Genomic DNA, 24,346 nt, shown 5'->3' with positions numbered 1-24,346 from the left:
ATTAGTGACATTTCTTCCTGGCAGCTACAATTGTGGATGCTTTGAGGACGATGAGCACAAAATCACAGCACAATCAGTATTCTAACTCTAATTTACATAAACAGCATAAATCAGATCATGTTGGGAGAAGACATAGCATGTTTGGAGGACGTAAGGCTGGTGTAGCTGCTCATTTAGCCCAATAGGTGGAGCTGCATGTTCTCACCAAAAGGTTCCTTCGAGCGAGGGTTCCCCAAACCTCAAGACTGTGCTCCTCACAATGTGTAGGGATCATGTAGATATACAGTGGCACAAGCATTTTCTTTCTAATTGGCTTTGTCTTTGTTTTTCCCAGGAGCTAAAAACAACCACTCACACATAACACATTTGCACAATGTCTAATTAATGAGCACCTGTAATCTCCCATAGACAGGTTAAAGATTTAACTTCCCTCTGGGTCTCCATGGACACTGCTTGTTGCCTAGTGACACAGCCAATGTGGAAGAGGGAGCTTTAGCCAATATTGCCATTATTTTGAGGTAACTGCTAACTGGAGAGATACATTATATTAGTATAACTATATGAAAAGTCAGCCCTTATTGTTGTTCTTTTTCCTTATTCTCATTAAAAGTCAAAATATACAATCTGTTCTTGCACTGTGTCACTGAGTAGGGCATACTGGATACAGAATGTTCACAAGTAAAACATCTTGCTTCATGTATATGTTGTCAAAGGAAAATAGTGCTACACAAATCATAAGTGTATCATGCTTCAGCTTTACCGACCTTAATCTGCCTCTCTTTGACAAGCTTGCTGTTGACTTCTCTCCACGTATCCATGCCCCTCTCCCTCTGGTCCAGGTAGTATCCATGCACAGGGGCTCCCCCGTTAGAGGCGGGTGCCCTCCAGCCCAACACCATTTCTGATCCAGTGCACAGCAACAGGGCGATGGCAGAGGGAGCAGAAGGAACATCTGGACCAGACAGAAAGAATTAAAAAAATTAATCATGGGACACAGGAGAGAGAATCTCAGCAGGTAGCCATTCTCGTTAAATAGACTGAGAAATACCAATAACTCCCTGGCCTACCACAACCACCGAGAGCAGAGTTGCAAATTTGTAACTCTAGGCTTATGTTAAGCATTCTCAAATGAGAATGAAATAAATATTCAACTTCTATTCTCTCTGGAAAATTGGAATTGGACTTCAACCATTTATCCCCAGGTAATGGCTGACTGGCAGAACATATTTGAGTATATTCAAGCAGTGATAGGCAAGCAAAATGAGTCATCACTGTACTTTACTGCAGGCTGCAGAGAGCATATTATCTGAGACTGCAACACAGGAAGTAAGAAGTTCTTCAACAGGTATATCGCCACCAGGCTTTAAAGCAAGCACAACAATTGAAATCTATTTTGTTGAGTCTGTTTGGGAAGTTTTTTTTACTTTACTTGAATTTACTTTATGATCCAGTCAAAACTGATATTTCAGATGTTGGTCTCAAGGCACTAGGTGCAGAAGGTAGAATAGCTTTATTGCCAATAAATTCCAAGAAAACTGTTTTGGTCTGAATCTAACCAGCAAAATATCAAGAACTGTATTTATTTGTCTGGATGTTTACTTCAAATGCTGTGGAGCTCTGCAAATAGCTAATAACTACAAAATCTTGAACAAATGTGAACTGATTGATTGATTAAACATTTAAATACTACATTTTAATGTCAGGTTTTCTACACTTGAACTTTTCAGGAGCAATTATGTGTCTCACTTTGTAAAAGCATCAGCGATGATTAGAAAGTATTTGAAATTTGTGCTGGAAAAAAACACATTTTTTGTCCATTATTCTGGCTCTCAGCTGCACTTACGAATGGCTGATTTGACCAGGATTGGCTGAGACTCATCTGAGTAGACGCTGTTTCCTGCCCGACTCACAGACTTCACCCTAAACACATATTCCTTTTTAGTCTTCAGACCATGGACCGTGAACCTGAGGAGGAGGGATGAAGTTCAGACACACTGAAAGATCAATCACATCCTGGCCATCTGCTACAACTTCAACTCCATGTTATTACTGGACATATTTGGCCAAGCTGAGGGATAATATACTGCAAATATGGTTTACTCAGAATACTGTATCTACTACTTTTGATAAAAAACTAGTGCAACTAAATATGTTTAAAATATATCCCTATTACCTGTTTTTAGTGATGGGTTTGTTGTTAACAGTCTCCCAGGTTTGTTTGCCGACTTCACTGTAGTAAAGGTAATATCCCAGGATGTCGTTTTTGTCTTTGGGCTCCCGCCACTGAAGCAGCACCGAGGTGTCTGTGTCTCTGACGGCCATGACAGAGTCAGGCGGAGCTGGAGCACCTGATGGAAATCAGATGAAAAGTCATCAGTCAAGAATTAAGCTGAAATGATCACATGAGAATTAACTAAATTTGTGACTTTTGTTCACATAGAATTAAAAAATATGAGGAAGTCTCACTTGCGGATGTCCTGAAACTTAACCTGTGGTTCCAAATGAAATCTGTTTTTCTGAAGCTGATATGCTCACAGTATCAGACACTGATACACAAATATACCTTAATTCACTGATGGATAGGTTTAGGTTGCTTTATATTAACTCACAATGCTCTTTAAACTTGAGGACTAACTTACTGAGGACTTACTGAGGACTTACTGAGGACACATTTATGATCATAATGCAACAACCACTAATCGTAGAAAGATGATCAGACACGTTGTACAACATCCCCCAAAGTTAGGTGAATACTCCACCAATGTTAGTTCCAATAATAAAAACTACAGTACATACATCTAATGTGGAGCTAGAAACCAGCTCTACAAAATGCAGTTGACCATTACAACAGGTCGAGTAATAAGTGAGTACCATCACATAGCACACGCTCTCTCACCTTGTGGAGTTCCCAAGGAGATCAACTCGCTCGGCTCAGAGGGTTCACTGACACCATACTTGTTGACGGAGCGCACTCTGAAGCAGTACTGTTTGCCCTTCACCAGGTCAAACACTGGGAACCTTGGAGAGTTTACCACCATGTCCAGACTGGCCAGTACCCAGCTGTTCTTCCCTGCCAGGGACTGATCCAAGTACAGTATTAGAAAGGGGAAAAAAGCACTATCTGTTTCGAGGACATGCTCATTATTCAGTATCCCTCACATATGCTGGAAGTTTCAATCTGCAAAAGTGAGGGGCTCAGACTGCCAAATACTGCTTTAAAAAGTCACATATTTCATTCAATTTCCGTACCATAATTTATTGTGTAGTTAACTGAGGATTGTATAATTTTGGAGCAAGCCACTTAATGTACAGACAAAGGGGTATAGAAGAATAAAGACTGGCAATTTTGTGTGATAGGGAGAGTTGTGCAGCCAGAGAAGTGAAAAGATCGTCAGATTCAGGAAATGCAGAAAATGTGCACAGAGAGAGAGAGAATATGGAGGCTTTTCTAATCTTAGCTTGAGAGAAGACATGGAGATGCAGAGTCCAAAAGACAAGCAGACATGTAGGTGCAACTGTGCAAAGTAATGACACATCTTGTCTTCCTCTTTGTTGATTAATCATTTTGGGTTTTTTGTTATGGTACTAACCTTCCCTCATTTATGACTTACATTTACTTTAATGTTTTCCTGCTCTGATGAACCGTTATTTCCTTCTCTAACTCCCCGTTTTGAGATGGGAAACCAAACAATAGAAAAGGGCACGTCAAAGAGATCAGTGATTATAAAGCGCTTGCTCAAGGGCGAGAGGGATATTTATATGTTCCCTTCATTACATAGGCGGAAGTAAGGCAGCCGACTTTAGTAATTTCAGGTGTCTTAGACAGATTTGACAGTTTTATTACCCCAGTAACTTATAAAAGTCCAATGAAAATCTATTTCCTGTGGCAGTTTTCTGATTATTGAAGCTAGGAGCTGCTGGGTGTCTGGGTTGATATTGGAGAGCCGAGGCCCTTTATTGCTGTAAAAAAAACGGGTCAGTTCCCACACTTTAATATGTTGGAAGTAAACATTTATTATTTTGGCATCATTTTAAACTTTGAGTCTCATTGTGGACACCTTTTTACAAATATTATCTTGAATGCATCACTGAAATGCTTCCTAATGAGTCAAAACCAGAATGTGCTACAGTTTTAACTAATGTTAAACTGCACAAAACCTTCAAATCTCACTCCAGGTAGTAACATTACTTTGTCAGTTGGAAAGTAAAAAAGTCTTTCAACTATGCAAGCAAGAAAATCAAACCCCCTGTGCCAAAGTGCATGGCATAAAAGAGCAACATCAAGGTCTGCTTGCTTTTAATGAGTCCACAAATTCTCAGTTAAACTGACAACATAGTGGTAGAAGTGTGTGTGTCTTACTGTGTGTGTCTTAGTGTGTGTGTGTTTTCCTCCTCCTGTCTCTTTAATTAGTGCTGTGGTCAGGAGCCTGTTGTTAATTTGGCTCACATTCCAGGACTAGGTTGGCCAAACCATATAAGCGACTGAGAACTAATGATGCAAGAATATTGATTCTTGTGTTCAGTGACTGTGAAGGTATTTTATTTCTATTTTTTAGTTGAGTCCCATTGAGATTAGAATTGAGAATGAGAGAACATTAATATGTCTATATACATATGGTAAGTTATGGTAAATGGTAAATGGACCGCATTTATATAGTGCCTTTCTAGTCTTCAGACCAAAGTGCTTTACAGTGCATGTCAACATTCACCCATTCACACACATATTCATACACTGATTGAAGAGGCTGCCATGCAAGGTGCCAACCTGCTCATCAGGAGATCTAATCTAATACTCTGTTACACACACTCACACACTAATGGCACAGCCTTCGGGAGCAATTTGGTGTTCAGATATCTTGCCCAAGGACACTTCGACATGCAGAGTAGAGGAGCCAGACCACCGATCATCTGATTAGTGGACGACTGGCTCTACCTCCTGAGCCACAGCCGCCACCCCAGGTGGCCAGAGCAGGCCACCCTACCCAGGAGTGTAACCCACAGTGTGAGTAAGGGCTTCACAATTGGTAATGAAACTCAAGGAAGCATGGTACGCTGTGCCAACCAAATGAAGAAGCTGGACATCTACATCTAAAATAAAAATATAACTTATTTTAAAAATATAAACCCAGTTTTAGCCTTACCTTTTCAACAGGTACTACACATGTTGCTTATAAGTGAGTCAATCAAAATACTCAGGTATTTTTAAGAGCTAATAACCTAACAATAGAAGCATTTTGCAAATATTAAATGGCTTGTTCAAGAGTCAACAAACATAGTATATAACAGTGTCATCAGCATAAAAATGAAAATTAGTATCTAACACATTTTAACCCATATTATTTATATAAATAGTGAATAAAAGTGAACCTAATACAAAGCCCTGTGGTAGACAGATACTATATCAGAACATAGACCATCATATCTAGTATACTAAGGTAACTACTAAGGTAGTTTGAGAACCGTGTGACTGCTTGCTCCAAGTCCTGAGTTTTGAAGCATCATGATTAACTGTGTCGAAAGCCTTGAACAGATCAATGAAGAGTGACGCACAACGTTGCTTCTTGTCAGGTGCAACAGGAATGTCATTTACCACATTCAGTGCAGCTGCGGAGGTGCTATGTTTTTTTTCTAAAGCCTGATTGATATGTTATAAAATGGCATTGGTGAATACTCCTTAAGGTGATCCCTCACATGAGCGTCAATAGATTAGGGTTAACCATCACTGACATATTGCTGGACAAATCAGCAAACATTTACGGTATGCAGGCATGTTTTAAAAAGTCTAAAAAAAAATTCCCACCATCCTGCTCACCATTTTGGCCATGAACATCAACCAGGGACTTTTGCTACATGTCATTCCTTCCCTTCTATCTTCTTCTCTCTCATCATTGCCATTTCTCTACTGTTGGCTATCAAATATAGACATAAGATACCTTGAACACACCATTTATTTACAAAAAACCATTAAAATCATCCATCTTTGTTTCACTGTATTCTGCCAACTTTTCCTCAAATGAAGGAAGAGCTCTAAAAATCTTCCCTGCTGTTCAAAACTTCATTATTGCTTGACAGTAATTTAACTTTAGCAAAAAAAAAAGAGAAAAGTGTGATGAACTACTTAATTCAAGCCAGTTTCAACTCTCTGCTGGATGATTTCTTACTGAGCTGGCTTTAACTAAAACGAAAGACAGCGTGGGAGGTGAAAAATCAATTGGAAAAACTTACAGTTTGAGCTGAAAAATGGCCAGCAGGAATTTAATTTGTAGCTGAAGTGCTACAACTTTGTGTAGGGTCCTTTAAGATGCAGCAGGGTTGAGTTTAGGTGAACGGATAAGAGATAACTGTCAACAAAAAGGTCCCCAGCACTCCAGTTAAGTGAACGTTTGTGTTTGACTGTGTGTGTGTGTGTGTGTGTGTGTGTGTGTGTGTGTGTGTGTGTGTGTGTGTGTGTGTGTGTGTGTGTGTGTGTGTGTGTGTGTGTGTGTGTGTAAAGACTGACCCGCTCCACGTAGAAGGTGAGCAGCTCCCTGCCTCTGGGTTCAGGCTCGGTCCAGCTCAGCACCACGTAGGTGTCGCTCACCTCACAGGCATGGACGTTTGTGGGAGGGAAGGGAACTTTGATCTGACCTGAGGATCACAGAGAAGAGGAGTAGGAGGAAGAGGAGGAGGAGGAGGAGGAGGACAACGACGATGACAAAGAAAACAAGTTTGAACAAGGTCAGTCTGAAAGAAAGTGTACAAAAACTGCTGGCTGCGACGTTGCTTTTTCGTTGCTATGCATCAGGAAATTTCATGCTTTGTTTACTGGATATGAGCCAAGCACAAAATGGATGAGATTTACCTCACTGCCACAGTTTCACCTCTATTCCTAATACATAAAGATACATTTAGTGAGAGGGCTTGAGTCAGCACACTTGACTCGCAGATGACGGGAGTGTACAGATTTAGTCGAAAGTCCTCAGCTTTTGTGCTGGTCTGTCTCTCTGCAATTGTTACTGTTTGTGGCCCCTCAAGACTTAGCCGTACTGCAGCGTGGATCAGAGGAACCCGAGAGCAAAGAGAATGCAGTGAAATGAGAGATGCTGATCTGGAGGAGACAGCAAGCCTGTGAGTGTGTGTGTGTGTGTGTGTGTGTGTGTGTGTATACTTCAGCACGTTGGATCTGAAATGAAACCGTGACTATTAGGTTAGAGTCGACTCTAACAGCGTTTGTGGATGTTAAAATATAGGGCTGCAACTAATGATTATTTTCATTATGGATTAATTATCTTCCTGTTTAATCGATTCATTGTTCATTCTGTGAAATGTTGACAAATAATAAAAATGCGTTAACCATTAGAGCTGATAGTGATGCCTTTGATTTCTTTGTTTTGTCCAACCATCAGTCCAGTATTAAAATATTCAATTGACTTCTATACACACAGTACTGTGCAACTATTTTAGGCACTTCAGATGTTTAGATTCTTACCCATTATGCAACATCATCAGGGAGACATCTGAAATGTATTCTGCAGCATGATAATGACTCCAAACATACAGCCAGAGTCGCAGCATTTTACTCAATTGGAATGTAATTTATTTTGCATTTCACTTGTAGTGCATAATAGTAGATCTTGTACTGTTGCCGTCTTTGGTTTTTCAGTCTCTGGTTAAATGTGTTAGGAGTGTCTTTATTTTTACTTGAGCTGATGGTTTACTCCAGGATTTTAATTTATTACGCTTGTTGTTGTCAATGTTTATTTGTCTCTGTGTAACCTGATGTGTTTGCCTGCTGTACACCAAATTTCCTTCGAGATAATAATAAAGTTGAAGTTGAAAGAACTATCTTCACTTTGAAGAAGGACAAGGGGTCAAGCAACATCAAGTCAGTCTGGGATTACATGAAGAGATAGAAAACAACTGAGAGTCTGAATCTACAGAAGAACTGTGGCGACTTCTCAAAGATGATTGGAACAATCTGCCTGCTTTAAAAACTGTGTGCAAGCGTACCGAGGAGACTTAGTGCGGTTTTAAAGGCAAAGCATGGTCACACCAAATATTGATTTCTAAACTTTGTATAAAATTAACTGACATTAATTGCTTTATTTAAAAAAATACATTTTTCATAGTAATAGAAGCTGGAACTAGAGAATTGATGGTATTTCTGCTTGAAATAAGATTGAAATGACTAATCAATTATCAAAATAGTTTTCTGGTAATTGATTAATCATTGCAGCAGTTGCAACATACAACACTACTGTCAGCCTTTAAACAAGTCTGAGCAGTGGGTTAGTCCACAAACAACAACTACATATTCATGGAGCTCTACGGTTGCACTCGCTGTGATTTCTCTACCTACGAGTAACATCTGTATATATTGACATCAAATACTGAATTTACCTGTAATGTAACTGGTGGATTCAAATAAAGCCTTTAAATGTATGTATGTGTGAGGCTATGTGAACTGCATCCTTTAGTGTAGTTAAAAATTGAAGATGGATCCCAAATGTTTGATTTAAAGTGACTTTATCTCTGTTATGCTCTTTGTCAAAAGCTGCACGAGCATGCACACGCTCTCTTTCTCTTTCACAAATGTATACACACACTGTACTCTAAATCTCTTATTAAAGAAGAAGATAAACTGGTAGAATGAATGCAGTCTCACTGCTGTGTTTATTTTCTGGTTGCCTCCTCAAACACAAATTCCTCCTCCTCTCCCTTTATCTCTCTCTGTGTGTGAGTCGAATTGCCAAGGTTATCAGCCCTCTTCACAGGCATTCACACTACCTCGGGCCATTATGTGCATTTACCAGCACACCACCAGGGACTGTTCATTTTCTACAGTACTGTAAATGGAACAAATGCTCATCGCCTCAGCCATACAATTACTGCAGCTCATTGTTAAATATAATATGAAGATGCATTAAGCCACAAGCCTGAGTCAACCTATTGAGGAGCCGGCACCCTGTGTGCCATTAAAATATATCTGCTATTTGAAATCTGGGGTGCAAATGGCTCAAATGGCATCCTTTTATGACAGAATTATACACTGAAATAAGTATACGGCATTCTCACCTTCCAGTTCATCTTTTGTAATGGTGATCGTCCTTCCTCTGTCTATTTTGACCACTGAGAAAGAAGGAGAGAAATAGAGAGAGATAGATTGAGGGAGGGAGGTATAAAGAAGGAAGAGATATCAGCATAATGAAGTTATATGAGGGCCCGTGATAACAGTATTAGTGTTAATGGTAGAGGAGCAGTCACTGGTAAGAAAGCCAGTAAGAGAGAGACACAAAGAGGTGAGAGAGCGACATGGAAGGATAGAGAGCAGGCCGGAGGCGAGTCAACCTTCTGTCTGTCCTTCATCTGTGTTTAATGATCCACAGCATCTGACCAGGGCCCATCTGTCCTCCCTGTTACACACACACACACACACACACACACACACACACATACACACCCACGCTTGGTCATCTCTGTCACATCTCATTCTCTCTCCTCTCAATCGTTTGTGTCCCTTGTCTGGATAGTAAGTATTTAACTAAATCTAAATGCCTTAAAAGTAATCTTTTAAGAAACAAAATGTTCCACTCCAGCATGCTATTAAGAAGCTGTCGCAGAAACGACTGTGAAACCTGCAGGCTGTATAAAAATGAGCTCCACATCTATGCACCTACATCTGTTTCCGCTGGTAGTGGTGATATCTTTGCAGGTGTGACACAGCAACAGAGGCAGATGAGGCGAATTAACAGCAGCACTGTGTCGCTAACACATTGCTGATGCTCTTTGTAGTAGTGAATGCAGTTGGGTGACAAATGAAAGAAAACCCTGAATAAATGAGCTGAGAAATCCAAGATCTCAACCCGAATAAACATCTTTGTGAGACTTTGGATGACGTACAAAACACCACCTTCATCATCAAAGCACCAAATGAGGGAATATCTTTTATCTATCCCTCCAGTACAGTTACAGAGATGTTGGACAATCTATGCCAAAGAGCAATGAAACTGCTCTTGCAACACTTTCACTGTAAATTCACACATTTTTGTGTTGACCAAAGAATAATAAACTTTTTTCTTTAAATTCGACATCAGACACAGATGGGGAGTCAAACTTTGATTCTGCTTCATTCGTGTGTCTTCTCTGCATGGTCGTAATGTTTGATTTTTAAAATCTCAGTTTGCAATGAGGAACTGCTATGATACACAGGACACGCCTATGTTTTTATTTGCTTTTCACATGTATTTATATGTACTTGTTACACCACCTGTAACAGAACTCTAAATGTATAGATTGCTTTCTTGAGAATTCATGAGCTCATTCAATGGTACAGTAGTTTAGTTCCTAAATTCACATATTTGTTATCACAAAATCACGTGGTTGGTCCACATGGTTCCTCCATTTTGGTTTCACACCACAAACGAACAGAACCAAAGGCATGAAAGAACCACTTTATATTCTTTTTCTTTTCATTTGTGACCTGCTCCAGCACTGCTGAGGTTACGTTTTTTTTCCACAAAGCCTTTTGTGAAGAAATTTGACTGCCAGATTTTGCCAGGGCTTTGGCTTTGTGTGTGTTAGTGTCTGTGATGTGTTACCCATGCTTCTGGTGTGTTCCAGGGGATCTGCAGTCAAAATAGGATCAGTTGCCTTAGAGGGGCGTCCTGCACCAGCTTGATTGACAGCCCGGACCCTGAACTGGTACAAGGTTCCTTCGTTGAGCCCAAACACCGGGTAGTAGCACATTTTCTGAATATGTTCATTGCAGCGCACCCACTGGCCCTGACCGAGGTCAAATCTGAGTTAGAGAGAGAGAGAGAGAGAGAGAGAGAGAGAGAGAGAGAGAGAGAGAGAGAGAGAGAGAGAGAGAGAGAGAGAGAGAGAGAGAGAGAGAGAGAGAGAGAGAGAGATAGATAGAGAGAGAGAAATCAATTCTGCAGAGATAACACTTATGTATTAGTCATTTTACATGATGTCAGAAAGAAAGAAAGAAAAAAGAGGTAAACAAGGAACCAAATGGTTGATGTTTGAATCACATTATGTGCAGTCTGCGATGTTTAACACTTTAAAAACAATTGTAAAGCATTTTAGCACAACAACACATCTAAGTCAGTAAATACTCCCATTGAGAACTAAAATTGTTACCAGAAAAACCATCATGTGAAAATAATGGGCGAGTGTGAGCGCAGATTATGCATTGATAACAAACTCTTGTCATTGGCAGTAAACAAAGACAGAAAAGAGTGGAGTTTTTGAACCATAAGGGTGTTGCTAGGGAACTGGGAGGTGTCTTGTCTTTTTTCTTTCATCACCCAATAACCAACAACACACAGGAGTTGTATGTTCTACACTGAATACAGAAGATATGCAAAAACAAACACACAAAAACATAACTAAATACTAATTAACAAGAACATACTGTACACAACATGCACACACTGATACACAAATGAATGAGGACACACACACACACACACACACACACACACGCGCGCGTGCGTACAAGATGACCGTGATTGATTGGTGTCTGTGATATGTGCAGCACCTGTAGTCCTGCAGGAGTCTGTGACTCGGATGTTAACATAGTGTTAAGGGCTGATAATTACCATGTATACCATCCATCTCGTCTGAACTCTGCCAAATGGATATTACTCTGCTACTGGCCGCCACCACCACCAACTTTATCCGCCCTAATTTAATTTCCTCAACCATAGTACACTGAGAAAGATGAGGTTCAAGCAGTAAAGTCTTACTGTAGGTCTATTGTTGACTTGCAATATATGAAATTGCTGTAAATATGTTCTAAAATAAGCTATTTTATGGGGTTTAAATTAATGTACATTAAGATATAATCTCTGTGCTGCATAGTCTCGGCAATGGCAAACAAAATGCAGTCTAAACTTTTCATCAATAATCTCTCATTTTACCTGATTTTCCTCTGTATCTATGTTTCAACTGAATGCTGACTACATTAAATGCTAAATACATCAAAAATCCCTGATTCAGCTCCATTTGCCCGGCATTTAAATAAGCCGGGCATAATGAATAGCTGAATATACTCTATGGTTTATTATTAACAATGAAATCCCATTTGTCCCACCCAACCATAATTTGATCTATTTGACATTCAAAAATAAGAATTAATAGCCTATATAAAAGCACTAAAATGCCTTTTTCTATGTATGATCAGTGGTGTGCAGTCAGGGGCAGCAAGGCTAGCACTGCTAGCCCTGTCAAAAATGGGTTTTTTACTGTTTTTTCCATAATTAAAAGGTCATTCTGAAATGTATCTAATGGTTATATTTTGTGGAGCTCAAATCTCCTATGTCCTATAAACGCACCACAGCTCCTTTGCTGGGGCCAGCAGTAGTTGCATTGCTAGCCTGTGATCGAGCTGGACGCTGCTATTGGGTGCGTAACGTTGAGTGACGGCATCATCAGCCAATCAAATGTTGATGTGTTATTGACAGAACGTCCTATGTGCTGGTCTGGGCGTCATCATTCAAATGAGCTTGGCTGATTGGCCCATGGGCAGGTGCGTGATGACGCACTGTCTGTTATTCTGGCGGTTGATTTAACAGCAAGATCGGTAGATAAAGATATGATTGCGGACCTGCTTCGGGTGCCTTTTTCATCATGAAGGATCGCAGGATGGATTTCATCTACAAGTAATCGGTGAGTGCTAGTTTTTTTTTTTTTTTTTTTAACTTTCTCTGGACCAGATTGGCGCGGCTGTTGGGCTAATATCTCTCTCTCTCTCTCTTTGTGAAGTACATTTAGGACCGTTTTTGGAGCAGGTTTGTGTCTGTTATAGAAATTGATTTTATTTTTGAAGTGATTTAGAAGTTTCCTCTAAGGATGCAGAGCAGTATGTGCTGTTTTTGATGTTGTGTCACATGGTATGTGCATTGTAAAGTGGGCAGTGACCTAAGGAAAGATGATCTGATGGCGATGCTGCACAGTGGTATCTTGATGCGTTGCGGATGTTGATCAGCTGTCATGTTGGTGTTGATTAAGTACTGTTGCATAATAGTGGCCTTACATTGGATTTGCAATGTGTATGTATTGTAGGACATAGGCCTATATGTGTGCGGCTGCTCTGTTGGCTGTATGAGTTGGATTTTGGTGCTGGCCCTGACTGAAACACCACCGCACGCGACTGTGTATGATGACAAATGAGTGGTGATTGTTACTTATATTATCTATATGTAGGAAGAAATGTGAGACTTAGAGAGTTATGTTAGTAGTAAGAAGCTTTGGAGATCTTGAACATTGCTGTGTTAATGCCACTTTAAGTTTTGCAAAACTTGAGAGCAAGTGTCAAAGTATTTTATTGTTTGTTTCATTACTAAAATAATCATTTTCAATTTTGCTGTCAATAATTTCCCAAATGTTACAAAAGCTGTCACCAGTTAAACGCTTCTGTTTTGGTTGTTATTGTAAGACTGTAGTCACACTGAGCTAATGATGTCATGTTGATCACCTCTCCACATAATAACCCTCCACACGTGAGGTTCCATCAGCACTAGGCGGCTGCCATGTAAGGAAGACATAGTCCTTGTTAACGTCAGAAACCTTGACTGCTAGAGGAGAGGCAGGACCTCCGACCACTGCAGCTGACCCATCTGAGGATGAGGAGGAGAAAGTCGGTTATGGGGGAGAAAAACTGGAGAAGGAGATGTAGAAACTTGGAAAATAAGTTAGATGAGGAGTTAGAGAGATATGAACAAGAAATTGTTAGTGGGCAAAAGTAAGTTGTGGCATATGATGAGAAAGAGTGAAGGGAAGAAGAAAGGAGGAGACAAAATGGAAAAATAAGATCAGGTGATGCAGAAAAGGTGTAATTGTAGAAGTAGCTCAAACATAATACTATTTGAAAGAGTATGACAAAAGCAGGAGGAAGCACAGGGTGGAAAAGGTCACTACATGTTATGTTGCTATACATGTACTATATTAACACAGGCGGTGGATGTGATGAGACAGAAAGAAGCAGGAAAGGAAATGAGGATATTATACTAAGCGGATTGAAGTGATAGGATGTGACATGCTCCCAAACCTTTACTTGAGGCTAGGAATATGTTTTTTTTGTTTTTTTCAACAAAAGGCTCAAGTCGACATCAAGCGCATCTTTTCCCTGTGTTAAATTTGCATCCTCACTCTCCCTCCCTCCCTCCCTTCCCTCCTGCTTTCTCATTTGTTTTTTTCCCTCTCCTATACCTTCTATTTGTAATGCAAATATGACAGCTAAATGAAGGTGAGAACCCACATGCGGTGAAGTTCGCTGATTCACTAATTACCTCCAGCTCTTGTAAATACGTCTCTTAATAAGAGAGAGACCTGAGCCAAGCTTTTAAAGGAGGTATGCTGAAGAAATATTTGCATGTGATGTTTTTTTGGTGTGAAGTAATTTTTGGTGTATATGCACACTAAGCTCATGAATTATTCAGCACACATTACTAATGCTGTGGCAGTTTAGGTGCAGTCTATACATGAGTGAGCATTGATATTCTATTGAAATACAAGCCTCCTTGCAGAACTGCCAAGACACATTTCAAATGTTTGATGAGTCAGGTGGGAGGTATACTCTGCATAGTGCAAACATTGTATGAGAGAAAAATAGTAGGCTGTGAATAATATATAGTTTCACTGAACAAAGTTAACAAGCCCTCTACTGCAGAGCAGCTTGATTGATGGAACAATTTCCCCATATGTATCAGAGTAGTTTGCTGACAGGAAATGAAAGTAAAACAAAAATCTGCTGAATACAAATCGTGTTTTGAGTCAAAACACAAATTATCGAGCTTCGGACAACAAATGATAATTCCATCCTCAAAACCACTTGTATTTTATATGCCAATGTCTCAAGGTCGCTCTTAAGCATTTGTCTTTTTATTTTCTTTCAAACACTGATTTCAGTATGAAATATATCACTTGAGAAGCAGGCTGACAGGCTGTTTGGAGAAACTGCTCAGTATTTGAGTAGTTTCTTGTGTGATTTGATGTGACAGCTATTTAAAAGCCTGCCATAGTGTCCGAGAGCAGAGATGCAAATATTGTGTGACCACCTGCTCCTATAAATCAAATATGAATATAAAAAACATAACCATTAATTATTGTAACGCAAGTGTATCTGTCACTGTAGCATTTGAAAATAAACTCAGTATTATATTATATCATCACACGTTGAGATTTGGTATTCACAGTCTGGTCCGCATTAAAGAACACGCTTTACTTTGACAAAACAATCTGAAAAGGTCAACTCACTTGCTTTTTTCAGGGCTTTTCAGGGTTGTCATGGAAATTGCTCAGTTTTCATCACGTCGTGTATAGAACTGTGCGTCACGTGATAATGGTGTTATATATAGGGAAGATTCTTGGATGACCATATAATGCCGTGACATGGCATCCACCAACTGCTACTACATGAGTCCTCAACATTTCATATTAAAATGCACCAAATAAGGTCAGGAAGCAGCATCTTCTATCACTAGTGAAACCAGTAAGCCAGGCGTGCACAAGTAGCAAAGTGGTTAAAACTAGATGATAAAATGTTAATTATTTTTTCAGAATACAGGTTAAAAAAAAGACATTTGATGTTGGTCCTCACCTTTGACATAGACGAAGGCACTGTGTTCCTGGGTCCCATCCCAGGTCTTCAATCGGGCAGTGTAAATGCCTTCATACTCTTTGTGTACAGTCCTTAAAGTCATGGATGCTATGTTGTTGGTCGTCTTTATGTCCACAATGCTGGACTGACGCAGCTGGATGCCTGGAAAATCAATAAAAAGTCACTTTTAACTTAAACTCTTAAGTAGTCATGTAAATTGTCAAAAGTGGGGCTTACATGACGCATCTTTTTTTTAGTACTTACCATCTCTGAACCAGGCGACATCCTGCTGGAAGGCCAGCAGAGCTGAGGTGAAGGTGCACTGTAAGGTGAGGCTGTCACCCTCCTTCACCCACGTTGGATGGAAGACGGCGCCAAACTGTGCGTCTGGCTCAAGCTGCAACTCTAGGAGAGAGGAGGTGAGCAAAGATGAAGAGATAAGTTAAGATAAAAGGAGATGGCACAAAAGAAAAGGAAGGTAAAGAAATTAAAAAAAAAAAAAAAGCAGGAAAACTGGCAGATGAATTTGCAGAATAAATACACACTTTCATCACTGATGCTCTAAAAAGGAAAAAGAAAACTGATAGTGAAAAGTGAAGCCAGGCGAAGCAATACTGGACTATAATAATACTCCAGAGAGTCATAATTTTGGGTGGATTTTGTGCAGACCTTTTTTGGACTACTACAAAGGGAAGAATCTTGACAGGTGAGGAGGAGAGGAATCAGGAGGCGGGAGGTAAGATGCAACAGGGGGGGAAAAAAGCTGATTCCTGATGATAATAAAATGAAAGCTCATTCCAGTATCTCCCCAGCTGTCACCATATTAAACCTGGTTTTAAAAAGACAGACTCCGATGTCTCTATACATCAGTTTCTCGTTATTCTCTGCAAGCTAGCAGTAAGAAGCTCTCTCTTACTCAGTTTCTCTCACTAATAGCAGAGAGTGAAAATGAACAAAAAAAACCAGAGGGTCTGAGTTAAGTAAAGCGACCAGATAGACAAAGTCCTCTTGCTACATCCAAGGCAGCACAGAGACAAAGGACGGCCGGCAGAGGCGTTCCCTGGAGGCGACAGAAAAAGCCGAAGATGTGACAATTGTTTTTGAAAGTGAACAATTCCCGACAAGCTATTCCTTCACCTACCATCTTTCTCTCACTTGTCAAAGCACTGAAGCAATACAATCTGAAAGTGAGAGACGTGTGTGCAGAATGAAGTCTTGTCAAATCTCATTGTCAGGGATGAATCTGAGACACTGTGACGTGTTTCTTATAATGATCTTGTTCTGCTTAGTAGTCCAGGCTATCACAGGAATGTGTGTAGCTTTATGAAAACACACTGCTTGGATCTTTGTTTCTCCATCATTCAAACGCTCTGACCCTGCCTCCCTCAGCACACTGATGATTATGATAAATTCACCACGGTTGTGCTTTTGTTTATTGAGCAATTGTGTTGGAAAATATGATCTGCCCTGTTTAATATAATCAAGTATCAGTTATATAAAAATGGCATCCCATATTTGAAGCAAGCATGCTGATAAAGCTTAATTCAAAATGATTGCTACTTGACTTCTCAGTGTGAGAGGAACATATTGGCGAGCACCCACATAACACTTCTGTAAAAGCGAGGGTGTAGTTGAGAACTGTGGGTTTCCACTCAGTGATGATCTCAAAGGTTAAACCACCAAAGTACAGTAGAAGAAGTAATTCCTGCATGATTAGCGGCACTGTATATCGGTGTATATGTATATATATTTCCTTATAAAAAAACATGATTTATTCAATTTTGTTATTTTTTCTGTATGTTAAGTGCGTAGGTCATGAGAAAGGCAGTTAAAATTAAACGTATCATTATATTGATTTGCTCTTATCTGTTCTGTAAATGTTTTACTTCAGCCAATTGTTCTACTCTTTAACCCTTTCAGGCACAGTGGTCACTACAGTGGACAGTTATTCAAAAGCTGTTTTCTTATACATGCATGGATTTTGATGGCATGGCTGCACTTCAGCCACCTCAGTGGACACTAGAGGGTCGTCCCGTACACTACCACTTCATCTACAGTAACTTTTTTGGTTGTAAATCAGTTGACTTAAGTTATGTAAGGTCAATGTAAAATCTCTAAGTTGGTACATATACGTTTTTATGTAACTGAGACTTGATTTTTAGCCAATCTGCAATAAGAGCTTAAAAGCTGGTTTACAATCGATACAATACTTACTGACAAAAGAAACTGTTCTTTTAAAGGGAAAATTCATGTTTATATAGCTTAAATCTAAACCATACATCCACCCAACCACCATCTGAGAGACAACAGTATAATTCACAAGCGCTGAATATAAACATGGGTTGTTTTAGGCATGTGTAGGCTCAACATGTCCTGATCCCCACACATGGTGGAGACTAATCTAGGCCAAAGAGTGCCACAGCCAATATGTGATGCTCCCACAGCTTGAAGCAAAACTGCATAAATTCCCTGCTGTCCCTGGAATGAAATATACATGACGGTCGGTTGCTGCTCAATTGGAAGCAAGTCCCCTCTGTCCCTACAGCGACTACCCCACAAATAGACTTACTTACACCCAAACATCAATGGACACGGACACCCACACAGAAACACAAACTACCATGACAAACAAACAAACAAAATGTCCCTTTCAATCCATCCATATCTTTCTTTATGAGGTGCGGCATCCACAGCGGCACGCAGTGTTGTGCCACCGTCTTCAAAGTCACCAAGCCCTCTCTCGTTTACTGGTGGGGAGAGGAACTTCAAAGGGTGGCGGAGAAAATGAAAGGGGACACTTTTCATTAGGCCCTGGTGTGAAACTTACCGGGGGTCTGTGAGAGCTCTGAACCAGCCACGGCTCCTTGATATGCTGAATCGCAGGATGGCAAAGCAGCAGAGCAGTGGAGCAGCAGAGCAGGACCGATTGGATAGATGAGGGAGGGCGGATCAGGATTGGTGATGGAGACAGAAACAAAGCATGATATTGTGAAACTGAAAGAGAAAGAGACAGAGAGAAAGCAGCAGACAAATCCAACCTGGCAATGTCACATCTAATATTCCCTTTAACCAATTTTTAACTACAGAAGAAGGCCTGTTAAATATACATGACAAGGAGAGAAGCCTTGAAGTGTCTCATTAAGGCTCTGACCATTAATTGATATAAAAAGTAAGTGAACCTCACTGACGGGCACTAAGCCATTACAACAAAGGATGTGTCATTTAAAAGGTGAGGAAGAAAAAAAGAAGCCTGTATGGTCATAATGCTCGCTGTAGATGTTTGACTATCAGTCACCGCTGCACCCACAGTCTCATTTTAATTCATTATGCATGAGAGCTGCGATGAGATCTGTTTTTTGATCGTTTTAGTCTGATGTTGATTCTCTTCCATATATCACTTTTATATAGAAACTAGGATCGTGGGGATAGAAAACTACACTGTGCATTGTTGAAAGAGAGGAAATAGCATCCACGCTTGACAGTAATTCCTTTTTGGTCCTTCTTATGAAAAATAAAATAAATTTGACTTCAGCATTGACAAGATTGGAGGCATTAAGATGGATAGATATGTAGATATGTGCCAAGACAGCGTCAGCACAATACAGTGAAAAATGAAAATGTTCATCTTAGTCTGACTGATACAGGTTTTTTGAAGCCAATGCTGATCTCATTATAGGAGAACTTGAAAATCTGATTAAGCTACATCAGCCGAAATTCACTTTTTGAAAAACAAAAACAAAAGATAACACAGATAATCAAATTTAAAGGATGCTAACCAAATTGTTTATCAAAGAATTGAGAAAAAGGTGGAGGGTCTGTACTATTTTTCCGTATCCCTGAGAGGATGGTAAGGTGACTTTCTTTTGGGCGAGCAGGGATGGGCCTTTTAACCTTTTCTCTTTCTAACTTATTGGTTTATTTGCACATTTGTAAAATAAAAGTCAGAGAAAAATAGTAAAATAAAATAAAAAAACACATGTGAGGTAGAAACCCACTATGGGCTTATCTTAAAACCTCACCTATAAGAGATAAAACACAATAATAATGCAAAGTAAAATATCAAAATACACATGAATATCATTAACCTAATTATTATTACATACAAATGTACAATAAAATAAAAAAAACAAAAGAAAATAATTCACAAACTTTTATCTTATCCTTCCTGCATGTGAAATTTATTGTGATTAGAAACAAGATCAAACACTGATGTATGCCAATGTACTCGGTCTGTCTACTCGGTTTGTTTCCCCCATCAAAATCTAATTATAGGACCAATATGGTACATGTCTATTTAAATACATGTTAGTCTTTGTAGTTATTAGTAAGTTAATTAAATTGTTGTACTTCAATTTCTGTAATGACACCTCTTATTTTTAATTTCATGTTTTTATTGAAAACACAAAATCGTTAGTTCTTCTTGGAAAAGGGAGCAAAGCTAAGTCCATTATTACTGTCAGTTACCTAGCAACAGCAAAACCACCTGTCATACTGAAGGGGGGCGGGGCTTGGTTCTCACCTGGATGAGACTAATGCTACTTATAGCTATATATGTAAGTTAGATAGTTTAATTAAAATTAGGTTGAAAACTGGTCACTTAAAGAGGTCAGGGCTTTATTTTCCCCAACAAAATCCGATTGTAGGATTGTCAGGTTTGAAAAACTAAATAGATGTTGGTCGTTGGAGTTATTTGTAAATGAATTAAGTTTTTTCACTTTTATTTCTGTCATTGCACCTCTTATTTTATTTTGTTTCTTTAAAAAAAAATTGAAAACACAAAATCGTTAGTCCTTCTTCAAAAAGGGAGAAAAGTCAGTTATTGCTGTCAGTTGCCTAGCAACAGCGAAACCACCTGCCGACGTATATGCAAAAGTTTAAAGCGCTCATTTGTCATGGTGTAAGGACAAAGACTCACTAAAATATAATGTTACCTTTTTATCATCCAGGAGCCATGACTCACCACTGATGGTCCAGCATTTGTTGATTTTAATTCTCTAATACTTTCCTGCTGTATCTATTGCGCCCACCTGCATCTGTCAGCTTTTGTATGTTTCCTGAAAATAATTTTTATTTCGGTTTTATTTCATTTTTTATTTAATCAGGCAGTCTTATTGAGGGACCTGAGTTAACGTTACAAGAATCATACAAAGCATCTGATAATCATGATGATATTATTATTGTCAGTATTTACTTTCTGGTTTGGTGTCAGTGGTTGCTGACTGGTTGCTGCTAAATGCTCAGTAGACTTGAAACCTGTTTTATTCGTTTACCAAGATTCACCCAGTCGTTATGATGTTTAATGCTGTTTTAAGATTACACAACTTGAGCTTAACTAAGTGAAATATCATAACTTGCCTTAATATAGGTTTGATATTATTCAAGTCAGTGTTTATTTCCAATAAATGTTTGTCTACAAACTAAGAAAACAGATCAAAGTCAATTAATATTTCTGGATATTAAGCAATTACAATTTACACTCAAATGAAAGGTGCACAGTTCTATATAATTCAGTCATTTATGACCATAAAATCCTAAATGCACCAAAGCATCAAACTTGTTGCTTTTCAATGAGATTGGGCATCCTTTTCAGTTCTGGATGTTTCATTTTATCAATATTCATAAAACATAAATAAGAATTGTTTACAATATAATTGACACTACTGTCTCGCCTATTTTTCACACTGATGCAACAAAGCCACTGGTGTCATTAATGTATGACACTTGGAGGAGTGTGTAAAGTTTCAGTGTACCAGTTGTGATGAATGTGGTTCTTGCTGCTGATCAGTGATTGTGTTTGAGGACAGTAAAAGGCATGTGGACAATATTTCAGTAGCCTACATATAGTGGGAATCCTGTGATTTAATTGCTGATTTGACTCGTTAAATTGTCTTTATTCTTACAGTTGTTCAGACTTCTTATACTTCACCTTTCTGTAGTGTCTCAATGTACCATAACCAGTCTAAAACTTGAAACTGAACTTTAGTATTTCAGTCCTTGTAGTATCCATAATGTGTTTTTGTCCAGAAAGTTGCTGATATGAAACAGAAAACTACTCACAGTTCACCACCAGCGTCCCAAAGGTCATAGCTTCGCCCAGGGAACTCTTGGCTATCACTTTGTATTCACCAGCATCATCAGGAGAGCACCTAGGCAGGATATAGGATGTTATTCAGCTGCAAAGGTTGTACGACAGAGCTTAAATAAAAATTGATCTGCAGAGTTTCAAAGCAGCTGTCTTCACTGCATATTTTTCTACTAGCAGTATGATCAAATATGTTGTTTTGGCTTTTAAATTAAACCCCAAAATACAGCAGACAGAAAGAAAGAAAGATGTAATGCCTTACTATCAGGCCACTCAGCTTAATTGACTCTCAATCTTTTCTTTGTTATTTAGCTTATGGTGCAGAATTACAGAACAGCAACAACATTTGTTTCCCCCTGTTTGACAGCCACATTTCATCACATAACACTACAGATTCCTTAAAGTTTCTTTAATTTTACTCTCCATGTATCAATGTTAAAATTGTGCTACCCACACATGCCTTATCTTATCATTTTCATATGATATTTGCACAAAGATTTTCAACCTTAATTAAGGATTTGAGCTGTTCGGAGTGACCCACCTTCTGATCTCCAGTGAGTTAAGACCAAAACTTTGTTTAAGGCAGTAGGTCCATGGTTTGTCGGACATTCGCAGTGGCAGGCCGTCTTTATACCTATCGTAAAAAGTTAAGAATAGATCTGAGTGTGTTCAGAGTGTTTGTTTTTATTGAATATCAAAGCAGAAGTGAACATCAGGTTTCACTTGGGTGTCCCACGCTCCTGCCCGCTGATTACCTATTCACATCTTTCACTAATCAAATGTTAGTTTGGCTGAATACATAACCTCAAGTGGGAGGCTTTGATCTCTCATTCTGTGTTGTGCTGGGCATTGTTGAGGGCAGACTTTTGCAGTTCATTGGACTCGATGGGTACCATATGGGATGGAGAAACCCACAAGCCGCAGGTTATCTGGATCTCAGCATAGGTTCATGAATACTGAACACACACTGTCTTTTCATCAGCTGCTCTCTCAGGAACGAAAGAATCAAGGTCGACAGTTTGGAACGTTGCCTGAATTAACACAGGTGATTTCATATTAATGCAGAGGGCAAAATTCAACTCAGGGTTCAGAACTGAAGTGTCATGACTCTTGTTTTTATGCAAGAAACGCATGGACTTTAAATCAGCAGTGTGTAATATTTAGTGGCATCTAGCAGTGAGGTTGCAGATAGTAACCAAATGAATTACACCTCTCCTTCCAAGTGTGTAGGAGAAATTATGGTGGCTGCAAAACTTGCTAAAAACCATGAAAGGTCCCCTCTTGTGCCAGTGTTTGTGTGTCCTTTCTAGGCTACTGTAGAAACATGGCGGTGCAACATGGCGGCCTATGTGGAAGGGGACCTGCTCCCTATGTGAATATAAAAGGCTCATTCTAAGGTAACAAAAACACAATGCTTCTTATTTTCAGGTACACACAATACATACTTATGAATACTTCTACTTTTATACTATTTCTGCCAAGTCCATTCCACTAGATGCCACTAAATCTTACACATTGGTCCTTTAAGTCTGTCTTTATTTTCATGTACAATCATACAACCTAACTAACCTCCTTAACTCTCACACTTTTCATACTTCTAATGATCGTATGACAAATTCAGCAGCAATTCCCTGTATAATGGAATGAGTAATTTATTAATAATGCAATGTATGGCTGCAGAAAATAGCAAAATGATGTCCATCACAATTTCCCATAGCCCAAGGTGAAGTCTTTAAATAGTTTGTTTTGTCTAACAGTCCAAAACCAAAAGATAATTCAGTTTGTGGTCAGAGAAAACAACAAATGATTAAAGTCAAGAAGCTGGAACAAGAGAACATTTGGTATTGTGGCTTAATAAATGACAAAAGATTATCCATCCATGCATCCCTCCATTCAATTTCAACTCTAATACAATGATACAATTCTATCAGGAGTACACATCATTATACATCTTGTGTAATTGTTCCCTGAAAGTATTAACATCAGCCTTCTCTGGGATGTTTTCTGCCCTAAACCAATCCAACCAAGTGAGAGACCAAATTAAAGCAGTATTGAGTAGACCCGAGCAACAGACTTTAATATGAAGGGCTAGAAAATGAATCCCCGTAGGCCAATGGAGGCAAAAAGACTGGAGTGCTGCCGAGACAGAAGTTCTTACCATGTGACCTTCGGGGGTGGACAGCCCTGGACGGTGCAGGAGAGTTTGACCGTCATGCCCTCCCAGACAGTGTGAGCCCTCAGAGGGATCGGAAAGTCTGGGGCCTTCCGACTCAGAAGCTCCAGGTACCTCTTGTGCATAGATGCCTTCTTTTCTGCCTGAAGCACATATTGATCCAAGAAAAGAATATCAAAAACAACAGCAATGCCCCCCCCCCCCCCCCCACACACACACACACACAAAAAACAACAACAAAGTACTTAAATGAATAAAGCAGGTGAGATGAAAAGTAATGTGCTGATAAATATATACAGTAAAAGTGCAATATGTAAGAATCAGAAATTACTTTTAAAATTAAACTAAAACTCCTACATATTTCACTTTTTTCCAACAATATGAGAAATAAATAAACTATTATGATACACAAGAATGAAAAACAAACTTGATATATGTTTTACTTACCAACAACAAAATACAGTAATTGATATTTTCATCTCTGATATGAGGTGAAAATGACCCT

At 39.2% G+C, this 24,346-nt stretch overlaps 1 protein-coding gene across 1 annotated transcript in view; it reads right to left on the bottom strand.

The window, feature by feature from the left end:
• The window catches only part of myom3 (myomesin 3), a 55,470-nt gene that overhangs the window by 18,313 nt on the left and 12,811 nt on the right, over positions 1-24,346 (bottom strand). Inside the window, exons 4-17 of the mRNA XM_062421704.1 lie at positions 23,827-23,984; positions 22,210-22,302; positions 21,644-21,732; positions 18,414-18,458; positions 15,851-15,991; positions 15,587-15,748; positions 13,463-13,604; positions 10,578-10,777; positions 9,055-9,108; positions 6,500-6,627; positions 2,897-3,080; positions 2,174-2,348; positions 1,844-1,965; positions 765-952 (exon numbers count right to left, since the gene is read on the bottom strand). Coding sequence (XP_062277688.1) covers positions 765-952; positions 1,844-1,965; positions 2,174-2,348; positions 2,897-3,080; positions 6,500-6,627; positions 9,055-9,108; positions 10,578-10,777; positions 13,463-13,604; positions 15,587-15,748; positions 15,851-15,991; positions 18,414-18,458; positions 21,644-21,732; positions 22,210-22,302; positions 23,827-23,984 — 1,881 coding nt within the window. The remainder of the gene's footprint in view (positions 1-764; positions 953-1,843; positions 1,966-2,173; positions 2,349-2,896; positions 3,081-6,499; positions 6,628-9,054; positions 9,109-10,577; positions 10,778-13,462; positions 13,605-15,586; positions 15,749-15,850; positions 15,992-18,413; positions 18,459-21,643; positions 21,733-22,209; positions 22,303-23,826; positions 23,985-24,346) is intronic.

This window comes from Scomber scombrus, chromosome 7 (genome assembly GCF_963691925.1).
Source record: "Scomber scombrus chromosome 7, fScoSco1.1, whole genome shotgun sequence".
NCBI lineage: Eukaryota > Metazoa > Chordata > Actinopteri > Scombriformes > Scombridae > Scomber > Scomber scombrus.
Note: the sequence above shows the minus strand (reverse complement) of the source record. Positions and strands in the feature narration are given on the sequence as shown.